Source organism: Antennarius striatus, chromosome 6 (genome assembly GCF_040054535.1).
Source record: "Antennarius striatus isolate MH-2024 chromosome 6, ASM4005453v1, whole genome shotgun sequence".
NCBI classification, from domain to species: domain Eukaryota; kingdom Metazoa; phylum Chordata; class Actinopteri; order Lophiiformes; family Antennariidae; genus Antennarius; species Antennarius striatus.
Window position 1 is genome coordinate 7246724 of NC_090781.1, and position 26964 is coordinate 7273687.

Below are 26964 nucleotides of genomic sequence, written 5' to 3' on the forward strand. Positions count from 1 at the left end.
TATGCACATTTGTGAGTGTCATTATGCATCTGATATGCTGTTCATTGAAACTGTCAATTTTAATAGTCCATCTGCAATTGAATTACACACCATCTGATAAATGATTGGCAGTTTTGATGTTTGGACTGTAAAAGTTGTTACTCTAAACTGGCAAGTCAAATATCTGTCTGCCAGACTTTGATCTTTCAAATGTTGCTCTGATGGCACAGCATGGACAACCTCTTGTTTTTGATGGTGAAGTCAAGCTGAGACTGTTAATGCTCATTGGCATATCTGACAGGAGACCTGGGTTTGAAATGATTTATTTCTGTCCTAATAAGAAAATCTGGATTCATGCCAGTCCTGACTGGGACAGGATGATTTTGCTTCTGTTGCCCAACACATTCGTTTATGTAACACACTGGTGCCAGCTCTTCAGTCACAATGACATTATCTTTAGAATTCAAGGTGAGGGTTGGAATGAAAACTTCTCTTTTTATAGGCTTTCCAATCTTCCCTGATGCCTGAGCTGCTTTCCCGTCATATGTGTTTATTCTTGTGTTGATCTGGAGACCCCACCTGTAATTAAACATGGAAGCTATATCTGTATGTCTCAGAGCTCCATATGTATGTCGTATCCTATTACTAAAACCATCCAGCTTTTAATGGTGTACCTGTAATTTTTTTTAAAAATCTGCAGCTGTAACTGTATCGTTGAGTTGGATCCTCACAATGTAAATTTTTTTCTCTGATTTAATATAATGTGGTGATGGAAATAAATACTGCGAAGGTACATTTTATCTGACAGCACAGTCTCAACATGAACATTCTCACTCCACACAGGAGCAGCATGCTCTGACTTGACAAGGAGATAGAAGAAAATAGTTCAAATCAAAGAGTCTGTTTTTATCTACATGATGTATCTAAATGGTCTGTTACATATGAAGACAATACTTACTAAATAAACTTGTGTGTATTGCTGTTGATGTTGTTGTTGTTGATTTGTTTTGCTTTTTAACAAGCATGTAATGCCAAGTTGAGAGAGTATGCTGCAGTTCTTCTCAGTGGCATTGACACATTTCTCAGAACAGAATTTGGAATTCTGAAAAATGTTTTTGTCATTTTAAACTAACAGAGAAAGCTTTCATACATTATATAGCTAGTTGTGCATTGTCTCCTCTTTTTAAATATTAATTTGGTCTTTCTTGATTTTGCATCTATCTGTCTTGTTATTTTGATCAAAATATGATAAAACAGGGCTTATATGGAATAGTCATTACCCCAAAAACATTTAGGCATTTGTTCATTTTTTGATTCATTTCATGCAAACGTACTGAAGTAGTTATTTTTGTAAAATATTTCCAGCTTAAACTGTTTTATTGACAATATGGCTAAACATTTTGACAGTCCTGTTCATGATAAGGACTTATTCTGATGTAGTGACTGTGTCATTGACATAAAAATGCTTTTGACACAAACATTTTAAGGAAATCTCATGCTTGGCAGGTCATCCACAGTGTTATGCAGTTTATATACTCTGTTTTGAGAAATACACTTAGGCAGTCAGTCAGTCAGTCATTTTCATATTACCACCGCTACATCCGCCGCAGCTGGTCACGGAGAGCTGGAGCCTATCCCAGTGGCATAGGGCGTGAGGCGGGGGACACTCCGGGCACGACGCCAGTGCACTGCGGAGCCACACACAAAGACATACAACCACTCACACACACACTCAGTCCTACGGGCAATTTGGGACCGGTCACTCAACCTGAAGTGCATGCTTTTGGAGGTACTTAGTATTTGGCAAATTTCAATTATGTCCAGAGAAATGCACCAAAATCATGAGATTTACTGTAAGAATCTGCAGGAATTGTTATACCATTGCCAAAGAAAGTATAATGTGTTCCAGTCCAAACACCCTCCTCATCAATCTTACCAATATTGTCCAATCCATCAGCAGAAAAAAGACTGTAATGTTAACATTGTCTGCGTTAATCCCCCATAATTATAAGTATCTCATCATTATTTTTCATATTGATTATTTTTTATATGTTTTTATATGACACCATCTGCACTAAAACATAAAGATTATTTCAGTCTCCTATAACAACTAATTATGTATTTTAAGTGGTAGTAGTAAAAGATTTTGGATGAAGAAAATAATGCAATTTTATATTATGAAAACACTTCCTTTGCTGTAGGTTGTGTTAGTAAACAGAAAAAGTTCATAGGCTTGCCTATTCTTCTGAAAATGAAATCAAATCTTCAAAAGTAACTGATATAATCTTATTTTGATTAAACAAGTTACGAAATAGAGTTTTAATTGGACTGTGATTTATATATGAAGCCTCTAGAACAATAGCTCAGATTATGATGTCCTGTTATTGTTGTTTTGTTTTTTTAATAGTGTTTCCATTGTGATGTCCTGCTTGTCCATCTATTCATGCGAACTCACAATGAAAGTCATCTGTGTTATTGCTCAGTTCGTCCTCAATCTCATCTCTGCAGTGGAACCAAAGTTGTTGCAGATTGTGATGCTGAGGAAAAATCCTCACAGTGATGGAGGACGTATCCATTGTGATAGACCTTGAGGACTGAATACAAGCCATAAATACAGCAGCAGTTGTGAATTCATTTCTTTTGGAGGAGCTGGTGTCATACCATCAGTGTGCAGAAATAGCTATCCTTGAAAAAATTAAAGTGCAGTACCTGCAGGGATATTTGTATAGACAACACAATTTGATTTATCCTGTAAAGACCATTGATTTTATATGGTATCAACCCATCACAGTGCGGAAGAATAGTGGCTGTTCTTTTTTATTATTATTATTATTATTATTATTACAAGTGGACTTGGAGAAGGCGTTCAACCGTGTTCCTCGGGTGGTTCTGTGGGGGGTGCTTCGGGAGTATGGGGTACCAGACCCCTTGTAAGGGCTGTTCGGTCCCTGTACGACCAATGTCCGCATTGCCGGCAGTAAGTCGGATTCGTTTCCAGTGAGGGTTGGACTCGGCCAAGGCTGCCCTTTGTCACCAATTCTGTTCATAACTTTTATGGACAGGGCGGCACGGTGGGGCAGTGGTTAGCGCTGCCGCCTCACAACACGGCGGACCCGGGTTCGAGTCCCGCTCTGTGCGGAGTTCGCATGCTCTCCCCATGTCTGCGTGGGTTCTCTCCAGGTTCTCCGGCTTCCTCCCACCTCCAAAAGCATGCGCTTCAGGTTGATTGGCTGGTCCCAAATTGACCGTAGGAGTGAGTGTGTGTGTGTGTGTGTGTGTGTGTGTGTGAGTGGTTGTTTGTCTTTGTGTGTGGCCCTGCAGTGCACTGGCGTCGTGCCCGGAGTGCCTCACGCCCTATGCCACTGGGATAGACTCCAGCTCCCCGTGACCCGCTGCGGCGGCTGTAGCGGTGGTAATATGAAAATGACTGACTGACGACTTTTATGGACAGAATTTCTAGGCGCAGCCAAGGCGTTGAGGGTGTCCGGTTTGGTCGCCTCAGTATTGCGTCTCTGCTTTTTGCAGATGACGTGGTGCTGTTGGCTTCATCAAGCCGTGATCTCCAACTCTCACTGGAGTGGTTTGCAGCCGAGTGTGAAGCGGTTGGGAAGATAATCAGCACCTCCAAATCTGAGACCATGGTCCTCAGTTGGAAAAGGGTGGAGTGCCCTCTCCAGGTTGGGGATGAGATCCTGCCCCAAGTGGAGGAGTTCAAGTATCTCGGGGTCTCGTTAACGAGTGAGGGTACAATGGAACGGGAGATCGACAGGTGGTTCGGTGCAGCGTCTGCAGTGATGCTGACTCTGTGTCGGTCCGTCGTGGTGAAGACGGAGCTGAGCCAAAAGGCAAAGCTCTCGATTTACCGGTCGATCTACGTTCCTGCCCTCACCCATGGTCACGAGCTGTGGGTCATGACCGAAAGAACGAGACCCCGGATACAAGCGGCCGAAATGAGTTTCCTCCGCAGGCTCTCCCTTAGAGATAGGGTGAGAAGTTCGGTCATCTGGGAGGGACTCAGAGTCGAGCCGCTGCTCCTCCGCATCGAGAAGAGCCAGATGAGGTGGCTCGGGCATCTGGTCAGGATGCCTCCTGGACGCCTCCCTGGTGAGGTGTTCCGGGCACGTCCTACCGGGAGGAGGTCCCGGGGACGACCCAGGACACGCTGGAGAGACTATGTCTCCTGGCTGGCCTGGGAATGCCTTGAGATTCTCCCAGAAGAGCTGGACGAAGTGGCTAGGGAGAGGGAAGTCTGGGCTTCCCTGCTTAAAATGCTGCCCCCGCGACCCGACCCCAGATAAGCGGAAGAGAATGGATGGATGGATGGATGGATTACAAGTGGTGAAAATTAGCACTCGTGCTAACACACTGTAAAATGATGCATCTACAAGTTGTGCAACTGTGCAATGAGCAATGTGTTTGTTATGTCCATGTCAAATAAATAAACATTATTATTATTATTATTATTATTATTATTATTATTATTATTATTATTATTATCAATGTTTCAGCCTTACATCAGCCTTGACAGACAGACAGACAGGCAGGCACACAGGCAGACAGACAGATATACATAGATATTTCTGTGCTGGGAACAAAGACCAATCTGTGTTTGTCTTTCTCAGATCAAAAGCTGATATCATGTGTGCAAAATGAAATGAAATTGAATATGATTCTTTCAATTGAAATTTCCTTTTATTCTTGTTCTAGTTATTTACTACTATTGTAGTCTGTGGAGGCTAATTCTATATATATCCGCCACCACTGACATTGATTTCAAGGCTATCAAATCATGTTTGTATGTGTGAGTGTGTGTGTGTGTGTGTGTGTGTGCATGTGTGCGTGCATGCGTGTGTGCGTGCGTGCATGTGTGAGTGTGTGTGTGTGAGAGAGAGAGAGAGAGAGAGTGACAGAGAGAGTGAGAGAAAGAGAGCTTTTCTTTACAATGCTCACGATTAATTTTCTTGCCTTGGTCAAAAGTTTAGAAAAGAAGAACAAAATACCTAAAAATGCTAAAACAATTGTAAATAAGAGGCAGACTAAGTGAAGCTTCTGCGCAGAAACTTGTATATTATTTACAGAATTTTTAGTGAGGCAGATTATTTGGCTCAACCAACAATAAGAGATGAGTCATTTTACTTCTGAAAGACTCATTGTCCCTTCTGGTTTCTGTTATTCATCCAATTTAGCAAAATGTTGACCAATGATCGGTATCTGTATGTGCATATCACTCATATTATTATATACTGTTTAATAATTTCTTTAAAATTTAGGAATTGCACCTACTGTTAGAAAATAGGTTTTGAAAGCATTGTCTCTTAGACAGGAGTTGACTTTCATGGTTCTCATACAAGAGCCAGCTCATAAACCTGACTCATTAATGAAAGACCCATCACTATATGAAGAGGAACCTCTCTCCAGCAGAGCTTATGAATACAATCATTGCTCCTCAAATTGCCATAGAATCTATAATTGTCAAACTAGCTCCGCAATTTGCTCTGCAATGGTCTCAAGGATAGATTTGTCGTGAATTTGGCAGACCTTTCATTCTGTTGGAAAGTCTTTACAGAAGGGACGGAGAAAGGAAATCCAATCAACTTAATCGCACACCTGGTTCAACCCTGCTGCAAATGTCTAAAAGGTTCTCCTGAACCGGGCCCTCTGCTTCTTGGGCCTGAAATCAGTCACTAGTGGGAACTCTCATCCTTTTATCAACACACTGCACTAGTACCAAACCAGTGAGCCTAGTGTGAAGTTTGTTGCCCTGATGGTCCGATGGGAGGCTGACTTCTGCCTAACTCCCTTTTTTTTTCTGTAAAGCAGGTCTTCAATAAAGACTTCGGTAGTCTGTGTGTTGAAGTGATTTTTGACTTGAAAAAAAAAAACTATTTAAATAGATTGTATGTATGTAAAATGGAATGGCGTGGACATAAATTTTACAATATTTTTCAGCATGAATGAGATTATGCAGCATGGTGGTGCACTGGGTAACGCTGTTGCCTCACAGTAAAAAGGTTCCAGGTTTGATTCCTCTCTATGAGTTTGTATATTGTACCTGTGTCTACTAGGGTTCTCTCTCGGTTCTTTGGCTTCTTCCGAAACACATGTGTGAATTGGTCATACCAAAATTGTCCATAGGTGGGAGTCTTTTGTGTGGCCCCACAGTGAGCTGACGTCTCATTCGGGGTGTACCACACCTCTCACCTGTAGCTGGCTAGGATAGGCTCCAACAGACCCGTGACCTGCATGGTAGATAAGGGATGGATGGATGGGTGGATGGATGGATGGATGGATGGATGGATGGATGGATAGATGGATTGACAGACGGATGTTATATAATTTTTAGGTTTTAATTCTTTTCTTGAATGACCTGAAAAAATTTTTGCGTCTTAGTTATTCTTCAATAACAAATCACTGATTTTTCAATCAGTGATTTGTAAAAATCTGTGATGTAGTAAAGCTGCGCATCTTGAAGCGAGGGATTACTGATTTTTAAATCCAGAAAAAGCACCAAATATATGTTTCTATAAATGGGTCATGGGTAGGGATGAGCGAGTACACCACTATCTCTATCTGAATCTGTTCAACCAACTAGATTATCTGTATCCGTAACTGTACTCGGAATGGGCGGGGCTTAAGCCCGAAGTGGGTGTGGTTTGATCGGAAATGGGTGGGGCTTACATCGCTACATTATTTTAAGTCTAAAATCACAAGTTGTTATATTTATTGTTTATCGAAATGGAGATTCAAATCAAATGTTTTTGATCACAAAAGTTAGAGAACTATTTACTGAACAAGTTTTTTATGGAACTGAGTCAGAACATGAATATTCTTTAGTCTATGAATGAATATTTACCGAAGAGCCTCAGAATTGAGATTCAACGCTTTTGATCACAACAGTATAGGAACATTGTTTAACTTTCACATAAAGTTAAACAATGTTGATTGAGTGTGTGTGAGTGTGTGTGTGTGTGTGTGTGTGTGTGTGTGTGTGTGTGTGTGTGTGTGTGTGTGTGTGTGTGTGTGTGTGTGAGAGAGAGAGAGAGAGAGAGAGTATGTGTGCACCAAGTCTCAGTTAAAATATTAATAAAGTATAGAATTAATAATTTGAACAGAGTTTAGAACAAACAGGTTAAAAATAGATGAGTAGAGGCGGTGGTTAATTGCATGAGTACATGCAATAAAAAAACAAAACAAGAACGTTCACCAGGTAACCAAACACCGAAATAGAGGCAAGTTGAAGAAAACCTAAGTTAGACGTGAGCTATGGTGAAGCCACCAACAGAGAGATCAGTCAATGTCTGCGTGTACCGGAGAGTGGGACAGGGACAAGTTCCGCTCTAACTGCAGTCTCTAGGGGAGGGGCGGGAAGCATGTGTGACTGGCCAATCACAGAGCGTGAAAACAGTCAGGATGATTTTCCTTCAGTCCGATCACAAGTATTAACGTGTTTTATTCGTATTATACTCGTACTCGTCAAAAATACAAAAATACGTTATCCGGCTCAACCCTCGTCATGGGTCTAATTGATGGTCAGTTGGGACTGATTACATCCCGCAAAGCAGTGATGTATTGTAATTGTCAGTGTTTGTGTGTTCGTCCGTCCGTCCTCCAAATATCTTCACAATTGTCGCAGATAGAAAGATGAAAGAATATGCACATTACTTGAGCGGCAAAGGGGATGAAAATGATATGATGACCTTGAGAAAACTAGGTCAAGGTCAAATTTCATCTTTTGTACTTTTTTTTGCACATATCTCAAGAAATGGATAAGATAGAAACACAAAACAAAAGGTGTTATATTCAGAGAGACAGGGGTTTAAAATTAGACCACAACCTTGGCCTTGGAAAAACTAGGTCAAGGTCAAATTTTCACTTTTATACCTTTTTAGGTACACATCTTGGAAACCTGATGAGATATAATCACAAAACAAAAAGCAACATTTTCAGGAAGACAGAGGCAAAAAAAAAGTGATGATGTCGCGGGATGTTGCAGTCTGACTGCCTTGTTTTGTACTGAAATTGATATCCAACAACACAAAGCGCCCCTTGTCATCATAGTGATGTCAACTCATTTCTGCTAGGATTATTGGTTAAACACAGTTCAAAAGATATATTATAACAAATTAATGTACAGCAAATGAATCGCTGAGAATAGATATGCAATTATTTTCCTTTATTGGTCAATCATTTTTCAAGAAAAAAAGATGTGAAGGGAATAGAGAAATATTAAAAAGATATCTCATTAACAATACAATAACTTTTAATATAACTGAAACAGACTTTGTAGAAACCAGTCACACACAGGATGCCACACACACAACAACAAAAAATAAAGAGAAAAAAGACAAAGTGAAAAAAAAGTGTTATAGATAGCCTGCAGGAGAGTAACAACAAAAGGGATTAGAAAATAAAAGCTTGGGTAAGAGTAACAGAAGATTTTCTTTTTCCACATCAACATACGCTCCATTAATCTGGTTAGAAAAAGAACAAAGACTGATGCTTGACACTCCCAAATGACCACCAAGATGCCCTGAAGCAAGAGTCCAACAGATGAATAAAAGGCAAGACATTATTGAATTTTAATGCAAGGATTTAGAAAAAGAGGAAAGTGTTTCATTTAATTTATCATCAAGAAAAACTTTGACAAATGTATGGAAGACAGCAATTTTTTTTCTTGAATAAGAGATGGGTCAGCAGGCAGGAGGGAAGATCTGAAAAAAAATGTCAAGGAAAATTTATGGAACATTTCAGGACTCCATGTCTTTATCTGGACCTGCTCCAAAATTGAAAGCAGTCTTTCTTGGACCATGGCCCAGCCTTTAATTCTGCATCCACTAAACAAACTAACAGAGACTGATCACAGACTACTTGGCGCAGTAAAACAGCAATAAGAGAGAAAAAGTCATCATTAAAAGTAAAATGAGCTTCAGCTAATCCGAGAAACAGTTTCACAGTGATGAGTGGGTGAGTGTGTGTGTGTGTGTGTGAGAGAGAGAGAGAGAGAGAGAGAGAGAGAGAGAGGGAGAGATGGAAAAATGTATCTCTACAGGTGTTGTAACTGCATGTTATATAATGCAAGAATGGCGGACAATTTTGCATCATAAATGTCTCCTTTGAAGTATTTCCCTGTGTAAATGGTTTTCTGTCTGTGTATATCTTTCAGGTGGTTGTGACAGGGGCACCCCCAGGGCAGGACCCATGAGGAGTCATAGAAGATGCTCACAGCCTGGGCGCCTCTGTTGTTCCTAGCCATGTGGGTGAGAAGCACCTCTGGTGGCCCGCTCTCCTTCAGAATAGGTACATTTTAATGCAGAATTACAGAATTTTACAGGCCTGTCATTTTGAAAAACAGATTTCAAACCCTTTTGAACACTTGGGATTATGAATATTACGAATTGCCTTTGCATATAAATCATGCACTACTTGGAAATGAGATGGAATTATTTTATTTTTTAAATAATTGGATGACAGTTTTTCTGTTTGAAGTTGAGGTATTTGAGTCAGCTTTTTATTTAGTTTGATGAATGTTTTTTTTATTATTTTTAGTTAATCACTAACCCTGCCTTTGCCGTATCATGAGCAAATTACCAAAGTAAAATGAACACACTAGTCTTTAGTCTAATTAGTTGAAACAGTATTGGTTTGAATACAGTGCTCTCTTATTAGGTGATTCTTGTTTTGGACAAACATAACTTGAAAGTATAGCAGAAAAAGGCAGAGGGAACACAGCAGCAAAACAAGAGCAGATATCAACTAAATTCCTGCACTGGATTTCTTGCAAGCTTGTAGTCATCAGGAAGAAGAGAATCTGAATTAGACATGTTGCTGGTCTCACATCAAGAGTGAGTTTATCACCTAGATATGCTAATGTTAGCCTAGTGGATTGGACATGGTCTTTCTTTAGACAGGACAAAATACATAAATTCAAATATCTATTTATCAGTTCAAAGCACAGGTCCCCCCTTTCATAGGTATTAAACCATGGAACAAAAGTGAGCATTTTAATAAGATATAGCAATGTAGGTGGCACTGATCGATGGCTACTGTCTCACTAATCTTCACTGCAAATAGAGACAAAAAACCCAATTTTAGCATTACAGGGAGAAAATTCCTCTATGACCCTCACTGAGCGATCGTATTCTTAGCCTGCAGGGAAAACAATTCACAGGAAAAATTAGTAGCCTCAAATGTCAAAAATAATGACAAAGTATTTAAACATGAGCACATCATTCACGCAACATCTTAGAGGTGGTATGCGTGTAGTAATACAAAACCTCAGTATAGAGGGAGGAATTGACTTTCTTCAACTTTGACTGTTGGAGGACTTATGGCATCCCCAGATCTGGCATGGCCAAATTCTACACCCCTCCATACTCATCACCAACATAACCTTACGACATGACCTTGGTGCTATCCTTAGTCAGAGGCAGGGTAGGGCAGAACGTGTGGTAGATTTTGCAACCCATTAAGGGCTATTCAAGACAGAAAACAATGACAATAGCTACTTTGCATATAAATTGGAGCTTGTGGCACTCAAAGGGGCAATCGCATAAAAATTCTGAGATCACCAGATGTACTCCAAGTTCACCATGGTGATAACAGACCATAATTCTCTACAATACCTGATGACTGCCATTGTTGGAGCAGTGAGGCAAAGATGTGTTGCTCAACTTACAGATATGACATTGAGGCACATTACAAGCCAGGGAGGCATAACACCAATGAAGGTATCCTCTCACAGCTTTCTACGACAGAGGAAGCTGACATGGACGATAATAAAAAAGACTTTCAAGTGATGACATATGAGAAAGTACAAGCGTGTTTGTGGCCTGCTAAAGAGGCCAAGAAAAGAAGCCAGGGACCTGTTCTTCTGCATATTTGATCTTGGAGATGGTGAAGGAATCTGGCAATCCTTTGTGCCAGAACCACTATTTAAACATGTCTTTTAGATTAAACACAGCCACAAAGATCCTTTCGGGAAAATGGATGAGACAAAACTATTACAGGAATACTATGAATAAAAATATTCAGTATTGGATGAATAATGATATTCAACATTGGATTTAAAAAATGTCAATGCTGTGCTCATGTCCTTGTGACAGGCAGTTCTTCTGACGGGGAGACTGTCTGTTCCAACCTCCGAAACTTTAGTGAAACGTCAGTATAACCCAACAAACAACTATCAAATGTTTACATTTTTTTGTTTAGTTTCTGAAAAGACATTCTCTCTCTGTCTCCCCCCCCCCCCCCCCCTCTCTCTCTCTCTCTCTCTCTCTCTCTCTCTCTCTCTCTCTCTCTCTCTCTCTCTCTCTCTCTCTCTCTCTCTCTCTCTTGCCAAGGTTTCAGTTTCAGCTTTAACTTTATTGCCAAGATTCAGACCCTATATAGAGACATTGAGAGTGTACTTAAGATTAACGGTGACTTGAGTGCTCCTTTTAAGGTCCAAAGTGGAATGAGACATGGCTGCCCCCTCTTAGGGATGCTCTACTCCCTGGAACTAGAGCATTTTTTTAAACCAGCTAAGAGCAGGTCTCTCTGGTTTTAAATTACCTAGTTCCTCCTGCAGTTTCAAGATGTCTACATATGCTGATGATATTATTGTTGCAATAAAAGACTGGCATGATATAAGCCCTTTGTAACGCACTGTACAGCTTTCTAGTTAGATCTCCTCCGTTAAAGTCAACCTGGCGAAGAGCGAGGCTCTTATGGTGGGAGATGGGACGGACGAGATCAAACTCCCAGACAAACTCCAATGGACAAGAAACAGGTTAAAATACCTTGGAGTGTATCTGGGAACTGGGAAAATGTTTGAGAGCAAGTGGAAGGGAGGCTAAAAAATCGGAAATAAATTTTATTAAAACTGTCTTTTAGAGGTCGAGTTTTAATTATAAACAATTTGGTTGCATCAATCTTGTGGCAATGGCTGTCTTGGTTTGAACCCCCACCAATGTTGCTAAAACGAATCCAAACGGTGATGGTAGATTTTTTTTGCGACTCTCATCACTGGACCCCTCAGAGTGTCCTCTTCTAACCCAAGGAGGAAGGAGGGCAGGGACTCATCCATCTGACCAGCAGAGGCGCTATGTTTCAGCTGCAATTCATTCAGCGGTTCCTGGCTGGCCCTGAAGATCTGGTGTGGTGGCCGACGACACAGGCAGTACTGGGCCAGTGCTGGGGTTTGGGACTAGCTCACTCGCTGTTCTTAATGGACCTGAGAAACGAAAGACTAAAAGATCTTCCACGTTTTTAGCAAAGTGTTTTTAGAATCTGGGGACTTTTGTCCAAGAGGAGACTACAAGATTTTAAATCAGGATTTTGAAGCAACCTGTTATCAAAGCAGGACTTCTTAATGTAAGAACTATTGTCGCAGCATATGTGTCCAAACTCAGCACGACTAAAATCTCCACGTTTGGACATGTAGTGTACATTTATAGACCCGGCCTGGATGGCGCTACTGCTCTATCCTCCACTGTGGGTTTGACCTCAATGAGACTCATCGGACGCCTGTTGAAGAGCTGGACGAGCTGACTCACCCCACAACAACTGACTCTGATAGATTCTTATTGTAAAGGCCTTTCAAACCCAAATCATACTGACCCTTTTCCTATAGAGAGTTTGTCTCTTTTCTCTAACGACTCCATATTAAACCCTATGGTAAAAATTTCAAACAATGATAAACTTTAACATCGGGATGACACACCGTGGAGGGTTCACCCTGATCTAGCGGCGGATGTGAACCCTTCATGGGAGTCTTTCTAGAAGCCACTGTTAACAAAAAAGGTTGGGGATCTCCAGTGGAGGATTTTACAAGGCGCTGTGGCCGTCAACAGTTTTATTGCTGTTTTGAATCCAAATATGTCGGAGAACTGTCCGTTCTGTTCTCACAGAGACACTGTTTTTCACTGCTTCCTAGACTGTTGAAGGCTCGACAATCTTCCATTTTTTGGAGAGTATCTTTCTCTCATTCGCTCATGTTTTTAACAGACAGGTGTGCATCATTGGTTTAAAATGTAGTGCAGAAGCCATTTTAAGAAGAATGTGTCAAGCAAGAATCACAATCAATTTTAATAAGAGCTATGGATGATTTAGACACTTTTACGAACTTATGGTGTGTTAAAGGTATCTTATGTTCCGTGTTAAGTGAGGAACTTGTTTTCAGTCAGTGTTTGGTTTAATTCACGAATATTTTTGCTTATATATTTCATATAATGTCTTTTTGTAGTGTGAGTTCCTGTTTGTGTGAATCTCTGTTGTATTTTATGTCAAAGTGACGATCTTGTAATATTGATTTTATTAATAAATGTGATTTTAAAAATCAATCAATCTCTCTCTCTGTCTCTCTCTAATCTTTTTTTGGGGGCAGGGTAGATGTTAAAGTAGATTCTCAATCTCTACGTGTAGGTAGACAGATTAAGTATATTGCTTACAGGTCCCATATTATGCTTTTTTAAATTCATGTCATTGCGCTGCCAGATGTCAAATTACTCTGTATTTTAAAAAACTGATCTGTGGTCCTCAATATCTTTGATTGAATATTGATAAAATCACTTCTGCCCCGACACGCTTCATGTTAATGGGCATGCCTCTGAGCTCCCTCTATCAACACACACCGCTACCGTAGCCTGAACCAACTCCGTGTCTATGGGCATGGGGATCATGGACAATCAAATGTGACTCAGGATAGGTCAATTACGCTCTGGGTGTGACGTCACACACGGCACTTTGTGAATTTGATCGTTTTGATTCTGCCCACCCATGAATTCCAAAGGATTCCAAATATTTATTGTTGCAGGAAGCCTTTTCCAGATTCTAGGATTTGGTAGGGTTAGGGAGGATCACTATATATAGAGACCTGAAAAAATGTGTTTTTCATAATAAGGCCCCTTCAAGAGAAAGTAATGCTCTATTTTTTTTCTGAGGTTCAACAAGAAGGAACTATATTCACATAAAACAGGCACTGACTGAAAAATAAACCGCAATGTGAAGTAGAGTTACAATCAACTTAATTTAATTGAGTTTCTATTCTATTGTTATTATTATTATTATTATTATTATTATTATTATTATTATTATTAGTAGTAGTAGTAGTAGTAGTAGTAGTAGTAGTAGCATTAGCATTAGTATTATTTTGTGTATTATGTTTACTATGGGGCAGCACGGTGGCGCAGTGGTTAGTGCTGTCGCCTCACAACACAGCGGGTCCGGGTTGCATGCTCTCCCCATGTCCGCGTGGGTTCTCTCCGGGTTCTCCCGCTTCCTCCCACCTCCAAAAGCATGTGCTTCAGGTTAATTGGCCGTTCCCAAATTGGACGTAGGAGTGGGTGTGTGTGTGCGTGTTTGTATGTCTTTGTATGTGGCTCCGCGGTGCACTGGTGTGGTGTCTGGAGTGTCCCCCGCCTCACCCACAGTGCCAGCTGGGATAGGCTCCAGCTCCCCGTGGCCTGCTACAGCGGATACAGCGGCGGTACACAAAAATGGATGAATGTTTACTATGTTTATTATTATTATGTATACTAAATTTCTAACAAGAAGGTCTATTAAAATTTGTCTTTCTTGATTTTCCTTCATTAGCAGTTGGTACTTGACACAGGATATTTAGTTTTTTGCGTCCACGGCCATCCAGAGTGAGATAGATTTGAACCCCCACCAGACAGGCATGCCCAGTCTGGTACATTAATCGCTATTATCTGTATTATCTATGGATTATAGCATATTGTATTAAATTGCTTTCTTTCTTGTTTTCTTTTCCGAGTGTTATTAAACTGTTTAATGCAAATATACAGTATCTAAAATCAAAGATCAGAGTACCATCTTCTTGGGCAATTCTTGATTGCGCCATGAAAGTCACCTTCATGCTGCATAAGAATCAACAGCTCATTCCAATGAAGGAAAGAAATACCTCCTAAAATGAAATGGAATGGTTAAAAGGTTTCATCACCTGCCAAAGCCTGCTGGTAACCACTGGGACTTGTGCTTTCTACTTTTTATTCTCCTACAGTCAGAGAGCTTTGACATCCTGTCACTAGCCGACTGTCTACCAAACGTTTGACTGACTGCCTGTTTATTTATGTATAGAACTCTTCTTTTAGTAGTGTGTGTGTGTGTGTGTGTGTGTGTGTGTGTGTGTGTGTGTGTGTGTGTGTGTGTGTGTGTGTGTGTGTGTGTGTGTGTGTGTGTGTGTGTGTGTGTGTGTGTGTGTGTGTGTGTGTGTGTTGGCACTTTATAAAAAAATAAATGGGGAACGAATCTCGGAACAATCAGAATAAGACATTATGTAAACTTAAATTGAAGCATAAAAAAATGCATGAATTTCAAGTCTACTGAAAGTATATGAATGTTTTTTTGGTGAAAAGTACTTTATTCTGGTATCACAGAAATGGGAAAAAAAATGTATTAGTAGTCATGAATACATTTCAGAGAAATTCTCAGTTCGCACATTGACGTGTTTTGAAACTTAAGTGAAGCTTTTTGCTGTTCTTGTCTTCCTTCTATTTCTTCTATTTATTGTTTATCCTTCTAGTATTTATTAAACTTGACAAAATGAATCAATTTTACTGTCAGTAGAATTAAGTTTTCTTGTTTGGATTCAAACATTTTTTGCAAATATCTCTGCAGCTGTGATGCCTGATGTCAAAACCAAACCCTAGATGCATCACTGATGGATCATCAGGCATTTGGTCTGTTTTTGGTTTTCCTCAAACATCCTTTATGTGTCACAGCTCCGGTTCCATTGTTCCCTTCTGCCTTAAGTACTTTTCCAGTATGTTTCCTGGATACTGACTGTTTGCTTTTTCCATTTCCGATTTGTCTGTCCGACCTTCTCACTACCAGTTTCAAACTGTGTTTAAATTGTATTAAAACTTTGAATACAGACCGATTCTCTTGTGTACTGTTTTGGGCCCAACACAATGTTCTCTCTGCTCTCACTGTGAGAAGTAAGCTTAGTGTAGGTAACCGTGTAGTGACTTTGTCCCAGCGGTGTAGTCAGAAAATATGGGCTTTTACAGGAATATTAATCGATATGCTCACTAGTCAAAGAAGCACAGAGGAATCTGTGTCTAACTGCAGTGTATGCTTTTTATGAGAACTGGAAGAAATATACAATATATATAAGAAATAGTGTGAACGTACTGTATGTGGCAATACTGTGAGTGAAGCATTTAGCACCAACAATGTTTGAAGAATATAGAATCATTGCAAAGTCACTGTGACATGAGTTAGACAAATCACATGGTGCTTATATACTGAGCGATGACAGTAAAATTGAGAATCTGTGCATTAGTTTTTCTTTGTGTGTGTGGATTAAAAAAACTACAAAAGGAATGAGGAAGTTAAAGCCTTGCCATCAAACTTCTGCTCCTTTCAAATTTTCAAATTGTGTGGCTGAAAATTGTAATAGGTAGTGAATGTGGTAAAATCAAATCAAGCAATGCAACTATAAGCATTTTTTTCATTAGTTTAGATTTTTGGGCTTTATATATGAAATGTTTAAAAAGATAGTGTGTGATATTACATGAAAAGACTTCTACCATTGGGCGGCACAGTGGTGCAGTGGTTAGCGCTGCCGCCTCACAACACAGTGGACCTGGGTTCAAGTCCCACTCTGTGCAGAGTTCACATGCTCTCCCCATGTCTGTGTGGGTTCTCTCCGGGTTCTCCAGCTTCCTCCCACCTCCAAAAGCTGGCTGACTGACTGACTTCTACCATTTTCCTACCATATGGTGCAACTTGATTTTGTGAGCAATATTCACTTAATAAGAGCATCTGTCTCTTAATTCCATCAAGCCAATGATTGGCTTTTTTTTACTAGCCACATTTAATCACTAATGGCAGCTGGGTTTGTTTGTTTGCTTGTTTTGTTGTTTGGTAGTGCAGGCACGAAAAACAGGCAACATAATTTCAAACACATGGCCATTCAGAAGGGTGCACTACACACACTGACACCCCCCACCCCCCCCCCCACACACACAATGAAGATTTTGAAAGAGTTAACTGTTACCTTGTAGCCTCTTTTGGAATGAATATATCAACTTTTTTGTCTATATTGAGAATTACAATTAAATTAATTAAATCTGGACGTTGATCCATATGAGCGGTGGGGGGGGGGGGGGTTGGTTTTATATGATTGAAAGGGAGTGTTGAGCCATAAGAGTCTTTGAAAAAAAATATTTCCAGTGTTTTAATTACATTTTAGCGCCTTCTTAGGATGGACGTTACTGAATCTATGTACATCACAACACACAAGTCGTTTAGTGTTATCTGATGATATACAGTGGAGTTGTGGAGTTGCCTCTACAATGGCATATACTGTATATTAAAATTTTACACTTTTCTCCTAATTTAATTGGATGTCATAAATTCACTCTTGGCAGTCATGTATTTCCCCTTCAATATATTGAGGTCACTATAAAAACCTAATTTACTCTTGTTGAAGGTTCAGCATCAGCCTAGAAAGTGCCGTTAGTTAGTGTCATCTGCCACCGGGTGCTCACATTATCTCTAACGCTGGTTCCGAACTGTTATATACAGTAAATCATATTAAGCATGTTGAATTCATTAGCGTTACTCACATTCATACCTATGGGCAATTTAGAGTCACAAATGCACTGGTACATTACATGATTTTTAGTGATAGGAGGAAGCTAGAGAACAGAAAACGAACCCATGTAAAATATAAAAACTCAAAAGTCCTTGCCAGAGTTGAACCCAGAACCTTCTTGCTGTAAGGTTCAAAACTTTTTAGTCAGTTGCAATACATTTAGAAATGATCGATATTTGCTTTCACTACATATGCGCTTTGCTCCATAGTTAACTATATCATCCATCCATCCAACCATGTTCTTGTTTACGACACAACTGCAGTCACTTTGTCTACAGTTGCTTATCTGCCTTGCAGGTCATGGGTGCATGTCTCAGCTGGCTACAGGCATGAGGCAGGGTACTCCCAGGACAGTTTGCCAACTCATCGAGGAGCCACACGAAACACACACACACACACACACACACACACACACACACACACACACACACACACACACACACACACACACACACACACACACACACGCAATTTACAGTGAACAGGTCTTTTGGAGGTGGGAAGAAGTCGGAGAAACCCCACACAGATACGGAGAGAACATACAAACATTCCATAAGAACATACAAACCTTCCATGTAAAGGAATCAAGGGACTTTTCTTCTTCTCATAGTGGTACTCAGTGCACCACTATGCCGCACTTGATATATACCACTAGGGACTTTTCTTCTTCTTTCTTTTGTTATTGACATTCAATTAATTATCGTCATCCAAACTTTTTGGAGAGAATTTGAGAGCACAGCAGTGTCTGTTGATTAAATTTGCTGATTTATTGTTACCCTGTAAATTTTTATCACAATAGCAAGAGCATAGGCAGAGAAACCCCTTCATATTTTTTTTACCATGCTTGAAGTATTTCCTGCCATCTGTCTAATCTCCAGAGGCCAGCTGGGAGATTCAATTCTTCCAGCATCCCCTGCATCAGGCTTCAAGCTCATCACAGTGGTGCACCTCTGGAGGGAGGTGCAAAATGTGATGAAGCAATAGTTTGTCACTGTAGCTATCCCAAGCTGATAAAATTGACTGTATCCTACATAGACTGAGTTATGTAATATTTTTGCATGTGGATAATCTTTTTGCACTCTCCAGACTTGGCTACAGATGCACTAACCAAAGCAATTTCTGATTATTAAAAAGGTTTTAAGTATTTAGTATATTAGTTCTAATACCAACAATGTTATGACATATTCTCTCATTTACTGTGGACAGGAACCTGAAACATAGATTTTGTTTTTGTTTATTTTGTTTTTAGTATGATATGTGCTGTTTAAATTTTTTTTATTGCCCCCTCATTGCTATAAAGTCTCCTGCTTCATGTCAGAAAATGTAACGAAACAAAATTTAGAAGTACTCAATCAAGCAGATTTTTTTCTCATGTTCTATACAAGTATAAAAAATGGTCATGGATGTAGTTCAGTGGTAGAGTGCATGCTTCGCATGTATGCTACCCAGGGTTCGATTTCATACACTTGCAGCCTACAGGGACATAACCAATGTCAACTGCAGGCTGGTCCCAAGCCGAGATAGACTAAACATTTAGATTTTTTACAGGTTTCTAATTTAAGAATAACAGCACCACACCATGTTCTTTTCAAAATTTCATGATTTAATTTTTTTAGAAAAAGAATATCTTGATTTGACAATCGATCCAGCCGTCCATTTTCTTGAAGATGAGATGATCAAAATTGTCTCATCTTCAGCTCACTTGTCCAGATTGATTTTATTCCCTACTAAACATAAACAGATCTTGTTCCCAACATTTTTTACAGGTGATTATGGAGTCTATGGAGTCTAAAAATGTTAAGAACAGGCTTTATTCACTGTTTGGACTGTTTGAGCTGTAATGAACTAACAACTTGTCCATGGTGTTTATTTTCCTTTGCACAATAAAGTGATTTGTTGTGAAACACATTGGATTTAGACCCTTCAACCAGGGCAGTAAGGATAACTCTAAGGGGAATGATCCAAGAAATTAGGACTTCCAATATGAAGAAGACATTGCTTGGTTGATGCATTGATGTGGTTGGAGGTTTGAGGTGTCCTGGGTTGGGGTGAGTGGGTAGAGGTGGGTTATATATCTTTCCATACAATGATAACAGCTGGATGATGGCAGATAAAGAGGACATTTAAACTTTGTAAGCTATTGGTGGATGTGACAGGTTGATAACAAGGTAATACAAGGGGAAAGTACTTGTGATATAAACAGCTTGCCCTAAGATATAATCTGAACTTTTGTTAAGATTCATTTCCAGCACCTCAGTGTAGAGCTTAAGTCATTCCAAAGTTTGAAAAATAACATCATGCTGTATAACAACTATATACTTTAAGCCGTATCCTTTTCATTATCATTATAAAACTAAGATATACATGTTGTATAAAGCCTGTAGCCAGTCCAAAAAGCAGTCACACAAATCTTTATTTTCTGTAATTGCCTGGGTTTGCGCCAGACATGTATCAAGTCTCCCATCGGCCTCCTAACACTGTAAGTCATTGTTGGATGTAGTATATTGTTTGATCGCCATAAACATAAAATATGTTCAACTCTTACTACGACTGAACAAGAACAGCCACACATTAAATTTTGGAGGCTGCAAATGAATTTCAACCTTGAGTTCAAGGTTAGGAGGGTTTGTGTGTATGTGCACACAGAAGGTGCACATACAGTACACAGGCCCCTACAGAAGTCCAATGATATGTAGGGGCCGGCGAAACTGATGCCAACAGGTTCAGTCTAATAACATAATGAACCCCTTGAATATTTTAGCTATCAGTACCACACAGTCAATTCCCTCAGTTCAGCTCCATTCACACTCACAGTGCCTTTGGCTGAATGGCACTTTGTCAAGTTCATTTTGCTATGACTCACTGTTGACTTAAGTTGGAATGCATGAACTCATTCAGGTCTTCTTCCTGAAGAGAAGCTGAAAACTATGACAGAAAGAAAAAGAAAGGTGAACAACTTTCTGTGTTTTAAATATTCTTTGCATAGTAGATTCAGATCCTCTGATATGAAACTGAAGTTGTGTTTATTTGTGGACTTGAATATACTGCAGATATTTAATTGTCATTGAAGGGACAGGGTAAAATAAAAATACATTTGAAAAATTTCCTGTCCAGAAATTATAACTTGATTACTCAGGCTGATCCTTAGATCTTATTGTAAGCAGATTCATAGAGGAACTTCCTCTCTGCAGATTTATGCTGTATCACTGCATAGAGAGAAATAAGCATCTATCCAGAGGCTTTGGGCACGAGAGTCCTGTCCTTACACGGCAAGATGCAATAAGTAATATCCTCCTTGCCTTAGCTTTAACATCTTAATCAGCTTTGTTATCTAACCTCCCTTTCATGAAACACTTCAGCAAGGACTAAAAATTTGGGATGTCCAGGTCATTTATAAGTATTTAGGTTAACACTAATGACTAACCTGAGGACACATTTCAGAAACTGGTGAATAGAGGCTAGAGACAGACAACCTCATCCTTTGTCATCAACCTATAGGGGTGACTTCATGATAAATCTTTAAGATTGTAATTTCCAGGGCAGGTGCTGGGACTAATCATTATGTAAATGGCACACATGATAGACTTGAGTGATGTTATGCAATTAAGCACACTTTGTTCCTGAGTTTACAATATAAATTATTCAGTTAATCTGATAAAATCCCCGTCCATGGGGATGCACAGTGTATAAGTGCACTGTTTCCAACCCACACACACCGACACACTCAAAATCCACCCACCACAATTCATTGCTCTGTGATTGATCAAGACCAATGCCAGTTTTTTTTACTTTGTGTCATCTGTCCTTTGGCATGTGTACACACTTGATATAATCAAGTCATAAGCTCGCTTGCCTATTTCCACCTACACATAAACATGAAGTCATTGATATATAATTTTTTTACACACTACATGCAGACTGCAGAGAGTCGTGTGTGGTGGAATAATGATGATTACCTGGGCCAGGATGGAAGGAAGGAGCTTTGTTAAAATCAAAAGTAGGAGAGGTATTGCTGAATGATTTACAAACCCTTGATACTGTTCAGTGAGGGTTATAACCATGATGCTGTCCTGTGGAATCAATGCAATATGTTGCATTGATTCCGCAGTCATCCACCAGTCAGGACGTTTATCAGTCTAGTGCATTCTGAGTTTTATGAGTTTTCACCTTTATGAGTTTTCACCTTTATGAGTTTTCTCTTTTCACCTTCCACCAGTTTCAGGCACATTCCCAACTTTCTTAAGCACAGACATCCAGTTGTATGAAAAAGACCATCCCAGCCAAAAAAAGCTCTAATATATTCATGTTTTTTAAGCCTTAAGAAGCATCAGTGGCTCCTCATTGTTTTGGGAAAAATCATTAACATGATCTTTAAAAGTAAAAAAGAAATTCAATTTATCAACAAAGAAACACACAGAGCTTATTTTTCAACCAATTTTGTTAACATTTTGTTTTGGTTTAATCAGATTATGTCTGAGATGAACATAAAGGAATGAGCATTTATTTAAACATATTTAGATTTAGATTTTTTTAAATGAATCTTTATTATGCTTACTATTACTATTGATGTCCCCTATGATTATGCAAAAAACTACATTAACCAGGCTTTTCTGATGATCATTATATCTACATCCACTTGCAGTTAATTCCTTGTCCTACATTTTCTATGGGAAACCAGAATATTTTCCTGTGCTGCTTTAATTCGTCCCACATTTGTACTTCAAGCCTAGAAAGACAATTATTTTCTCCTCATCCATTACAGTTGGAGCATTGTGGAGAGAGCAGAGCTTCAGCATGAACTTCTTGGAGATAATTTGATTAGTAATGATTGATGTAAAACAAACACTGTCAAATGAAGCTATTCTTCTCATCCTTTTTAATGCTTACTGTGCTATAAGTGTTGTGGTAATTCTTTGGTTCCCAAATTGTAATATGTATTTTGCATATATATATAAAAATGGCATGGATTTTTTTTCTCGTGCTTGCAAATGTGTGTTTCTTAAAATTGTTTGTGAAAGCTCTTCTGTTTACTAGGTTTTGAATAGGGTAGAACAACTTACCACTAGACCAAATTCATATACAGACACCTAATATCCAATATATATTGTATTTAAACACTGGTTGTTACAGTGGTTCACATTGTGAATATTTCTATCTAACCTGCCAGGAGGTTTATTAAACGTTCTCTATGTCTTTCTTTTTAATTGCTTGTTCTCGAGAAGAGTTTCATGCTTGGGTGAATAGCTTGAACTCATGAGTATGAGTGAAGGTGACAATGACGGGCTTTCCATCTACATCTCTTGACCACAAGTGTGCATCTCTGTGTAAGAGATCCACAATTGTCAAATATCAACTTGATGTCATGTAAAAAAACATACAGTACCTTTGTAGTGCAGGTAAGGAAACGCTTTTTTTAAGAAATACTGTAGATGAAGAGTGCATTAATTTTGTGTTGTGTTCATTTTTCCTGTTTGCTGATAGACACAAAGATTAAGCTGAAGCAGATTCACTTGTATTATTTGTGTAATGAAGGAAAGACCCTTGAGCTATTTTAAATGTTTTCTTTATATTACATTTAAATTAAATTGTTAATGTTTTCTTCAGAACATTAAACAATTATTGTACTTCACTGATTGCTGCAGGTAAGGAAATGTTTAGGGTTTAGAGTTGCAACACTTACCTTTCTTGCGGGTAGTTCTACATGCTGCAACTCAAATTGATGGCAGCTGGACGGGAGTTAATGGGCATTGGCTTGGATCATCACATACAGTTTGTATTGGCTTTCTCTTCCTTCAGAAAAACACGAACAATAACGGAAATTAGATCCCTGATGGGACATAGCTCATAACATGGCCCAGTAATTTCTGTGGCTTATCATAATACAGTAGTATCTCGAAATACGAGCTTAATCTGTCTGTGACTGAGCCAACAACTTGAACAACTCTTAAGACAAACAAATATTCACAATTAAAAAAGAAAAAATAATCATTTTAATCTGTTCCAGCCATGTAAAAAACACCAATAATAAAGAGTCACACAAGCTACGTCTTTACTCCGCAAAAGATAACAAGATCCGGTGTCAGATGATGTTTTATCCATCCATCGTTGGCGTCCCAAAGCACAGTTTGTATTTGCTCATATGTTGAACAAACATATGGACAGAACAATGGTCTCTTCATGGTCTTAAGAATGTTGGTTTATACAGTATCACAGGGTTATTTTTAAGTCACACTTTGTGTACAAATTCCAACCACCAAACTACCTTCTTTTTCAATAAGATATTTTCCACAGTTTTGATTTCTGTCTCAGAATTTTGATTCACCAATTCCTTTTGAAATGTGATATTTGTCACTTTTTGATCCATTAACGATAAATGTAATCCCAAAGTGTCTCTTCTGTTACACCAATACCCACTATTACTTTTCAATTGACTGCAAGGAGCTCTACCAAGATTACATCTTAGCTACTTTGACTGACACTGTGACCAGGTGGTCACATGACCCAGAATGATACCATTCTGGGTCATGTGAAGAGGAGAGATCCATTTTTTTTCACAGGACAGCATGGGTGACATGGGGGTTTTTTCAACTTTTTTTGGCCAATGGCCAGTAATTACTTTGTAGAGGTATAACTTAAATGCTATTCATTGAAAGGTTCTGCACACAGTCACCAATTATTATTAAATAGTGCGATAGGACAAAAGATTGTACAGACTCATGATAACTGATATTATTATTTTGCAATTAAAATGCTAAAATTAAAATTGAGAAACTAAAATCCAAAGCTTTCAAATGGCTTCTAGATGTGCAACTGAAGGTTTGTTTGCTTGTTGTTCAGAATATGCAAGATAATGACACCTAACCAACATTGAAAGTGTACATTTTAGACACTGGTCTGGCTTTAGGATGTGATTATTTTATGAGCTGTGTGGATGCATTGCAGCATCATAAAATGAAACATTTTTTTAGCCTGTGGTCCATCAAACATAACGTAAAGGATGTTGTTATTTGAAATTTTTAACATGCATATCTGCGAATTAGATTAATCCACATTGAAATGTGGTGAAGAAAGAATTTAATTGTCACAGGGCCTTTTCTACATGGAACTTGTAAACAAGCATTGTGACTGCTTCTGTTCACCTCGCAGTGCATCAGTCCAAGCAGTCTGTTAATGTCCCACCCGTCTCATACGACCAGATGGTGAATTTGCAGACTGATATGCTTCCTATGCCCCAGTGTCAAATGGCTCTCTTATCTCATCTATTCATTTTATACCTGCATGGCAAAATTATCCACACACACTCACAGAAATGCACATATGGAGGCCCCTCACAACAGCTGATACACTCCTCCCTTGACAACAAATTTTGCCAGTCCCACAATTACGCCATGTCTTTGATCCTGGCTCTCAGTGAGAGGTTTGGCAACTACTCACATCCCCCTCCTAAGCTTCTGCTAAGCCTTCTGCATTAATAGATTGGCACCGCCATCATCACCCTTGCCTTCAGCATCACCTCTGGCCATACAGATGCCTTGTGAGTGCTTACGCATTTGTGCACCTGCTCATGACCATGTGCTAACATGCATGAGCACACTAACTTGCGCTTTGTGCACCTGCCTTCATCGTCCTAGCTTGCATGCATCTGTAGTATTGGCCTGCTGTTTTAATTGAATGGGTCTTGTGAAAGAGGCAGGAACTTGTTGCTCACTTAATGGTAAATTAACCTGGCTTCTGCTTGACTACATGAAGGGTCTTGCCCACCCACTGCAAGTGGGTGGGCAAGAGCTCATCAGTTATGATGTGGTCATAAGAATCCCGTAGTCACTTATATATAGCTGTAAATTTCTGTGATTCAACTCAGTTTAGAGAAGGTGTAACATAATGCAGTCATGATGAATACAGTGCGCCCTCGTCCCTCGCGATTAATACATTCCTGGAACCACACGCGATTAAATAACTCTGTGATTAACAATTTATCTTATTATTTATGATAATTTAAAGGTTTATGACCCTCCCCATACTGATATTAAACCACCTTCTATCTGTATAACCTTTTCACACACTCTTATCTACTAGCACTTTTGTGTCTCACGTCAGTCCGAGACTCATGGAACGGAGTGCACATCCGGAGGCTGTCAACCAATAGAATGCGTGTACGGTATCACGTACCAAAAATCCGCGTTGAGGTGAAGTCGCGATATTGATGTGCAAATGCGCAAGGTAGAATCAAAGTTTTCTGTAAGCAGTTAAATTTTCTCAAGCATTGGACAAAAAAATACTGCTTTGTTGCACAAATATATCTTGTAAATTAGACTGCTTCTCAGTTATTCATAATTCATTGAAAATGTAATGTTAACAGCATTCAGGCATCTCCAATTCTGTACAGTGACTCTACTGTAAGGTGAAATGAAAAAATCTAATCTAAAACATCGCCAGCTGAAAAAAAAATACTTTATTGATGAAAGAAATATCATGCAAAACACATGGAGTTGAAAATAGGTTTGGGGGCTAGACGACAGGAAAAAAAGAGATTATTTTATTTTAACTAAAAATAACTGAGGTAATGCATATACTGTATGTTTTTATTCTCTTGTTTCATTTGTTCTAATCAGTTAAAAACATCTCTTTCATATTCAATCAGTGGGATGTAAACTTTGCTAATTACAGCAGCACCTTATTTCAGAAGCTTGATGTGAAAACAGAACATGTAATGATTGAGTTAATTGTTGCCAGAGAATTAAAAACAAATTAACATGAAAACAAAGTCAAAGAAAGGAAGCTACTTTTATTTAGTTTTGATTTTTTTCTCTGTATTTAATGTCAAAGTCACGCTTTACAGGAAAAAGCACCAACATGAGTTTGTTGGTAAAAGGATGGTGAGGATGGAGCTACCAGGAAAGACGCTAAGAGGAAGACCAAAGAGAAGGTAAATGGATGTAGTGATGAAAGACATTAGGGCAGTTGGTTGTAGAGACGAGGATGCAGAAGGTAGGCTGACATGCTGTGGTGACCCCTAACGGGACAAGCCCAAAGGAAAAAAAGAAGTTTTCTACTATACCCAATAGTGGAACAGACTGCAGTGTATGTGGTGCAACAGAACAAATGAAACATCCAGTTTTCTACATTCCATTTCTCGAAATCTGAAGATTTAAATGGATTACATTGTGATTCATGAAATAATTCAGTCATCAACTAACCACTGTTGTAGAAAAGAGAATATGTCAGGAATGTAGGCCACTGTGTCTCCATGTCTTACTGTAGTAGGAAATGGAGACACAACAAATTTCCAGACATCATTGGACATCATTGTTGGTAACATAAGTGCAAGCACAATTAAAAACAAACACATGTACGCCTGAGACTCCAGAGTAGTGTGGCAGTCTATT

At 39.1% G+C, this 26964-nt stretch overlaps 1 protein-coding gene across 1 annotated transcript in view; it reads left to right on the plus strand.

Moving 5' to 3' along the window:
- The window catches only part of grik4 (glutamate receptor, ionotropic, kainate 4), a 298309-nt gene that overhangs the window by 123666 nt on the left and 147679 nt on the right, over nt 1–26964 (plus strand). Inside the window, exon 3 of the mRNA XM_068316994.1 lies at nt 9143–9276. Within this exon, the coding sequence (XP_068173095.1) occupies nt 9195–9276 (82 nt within the window). The 5' untranslated portion in view covers nt 9143–9194. The remainder of the gene's footprint in view (nt 1–9142; nt 9277–26964) is intronic.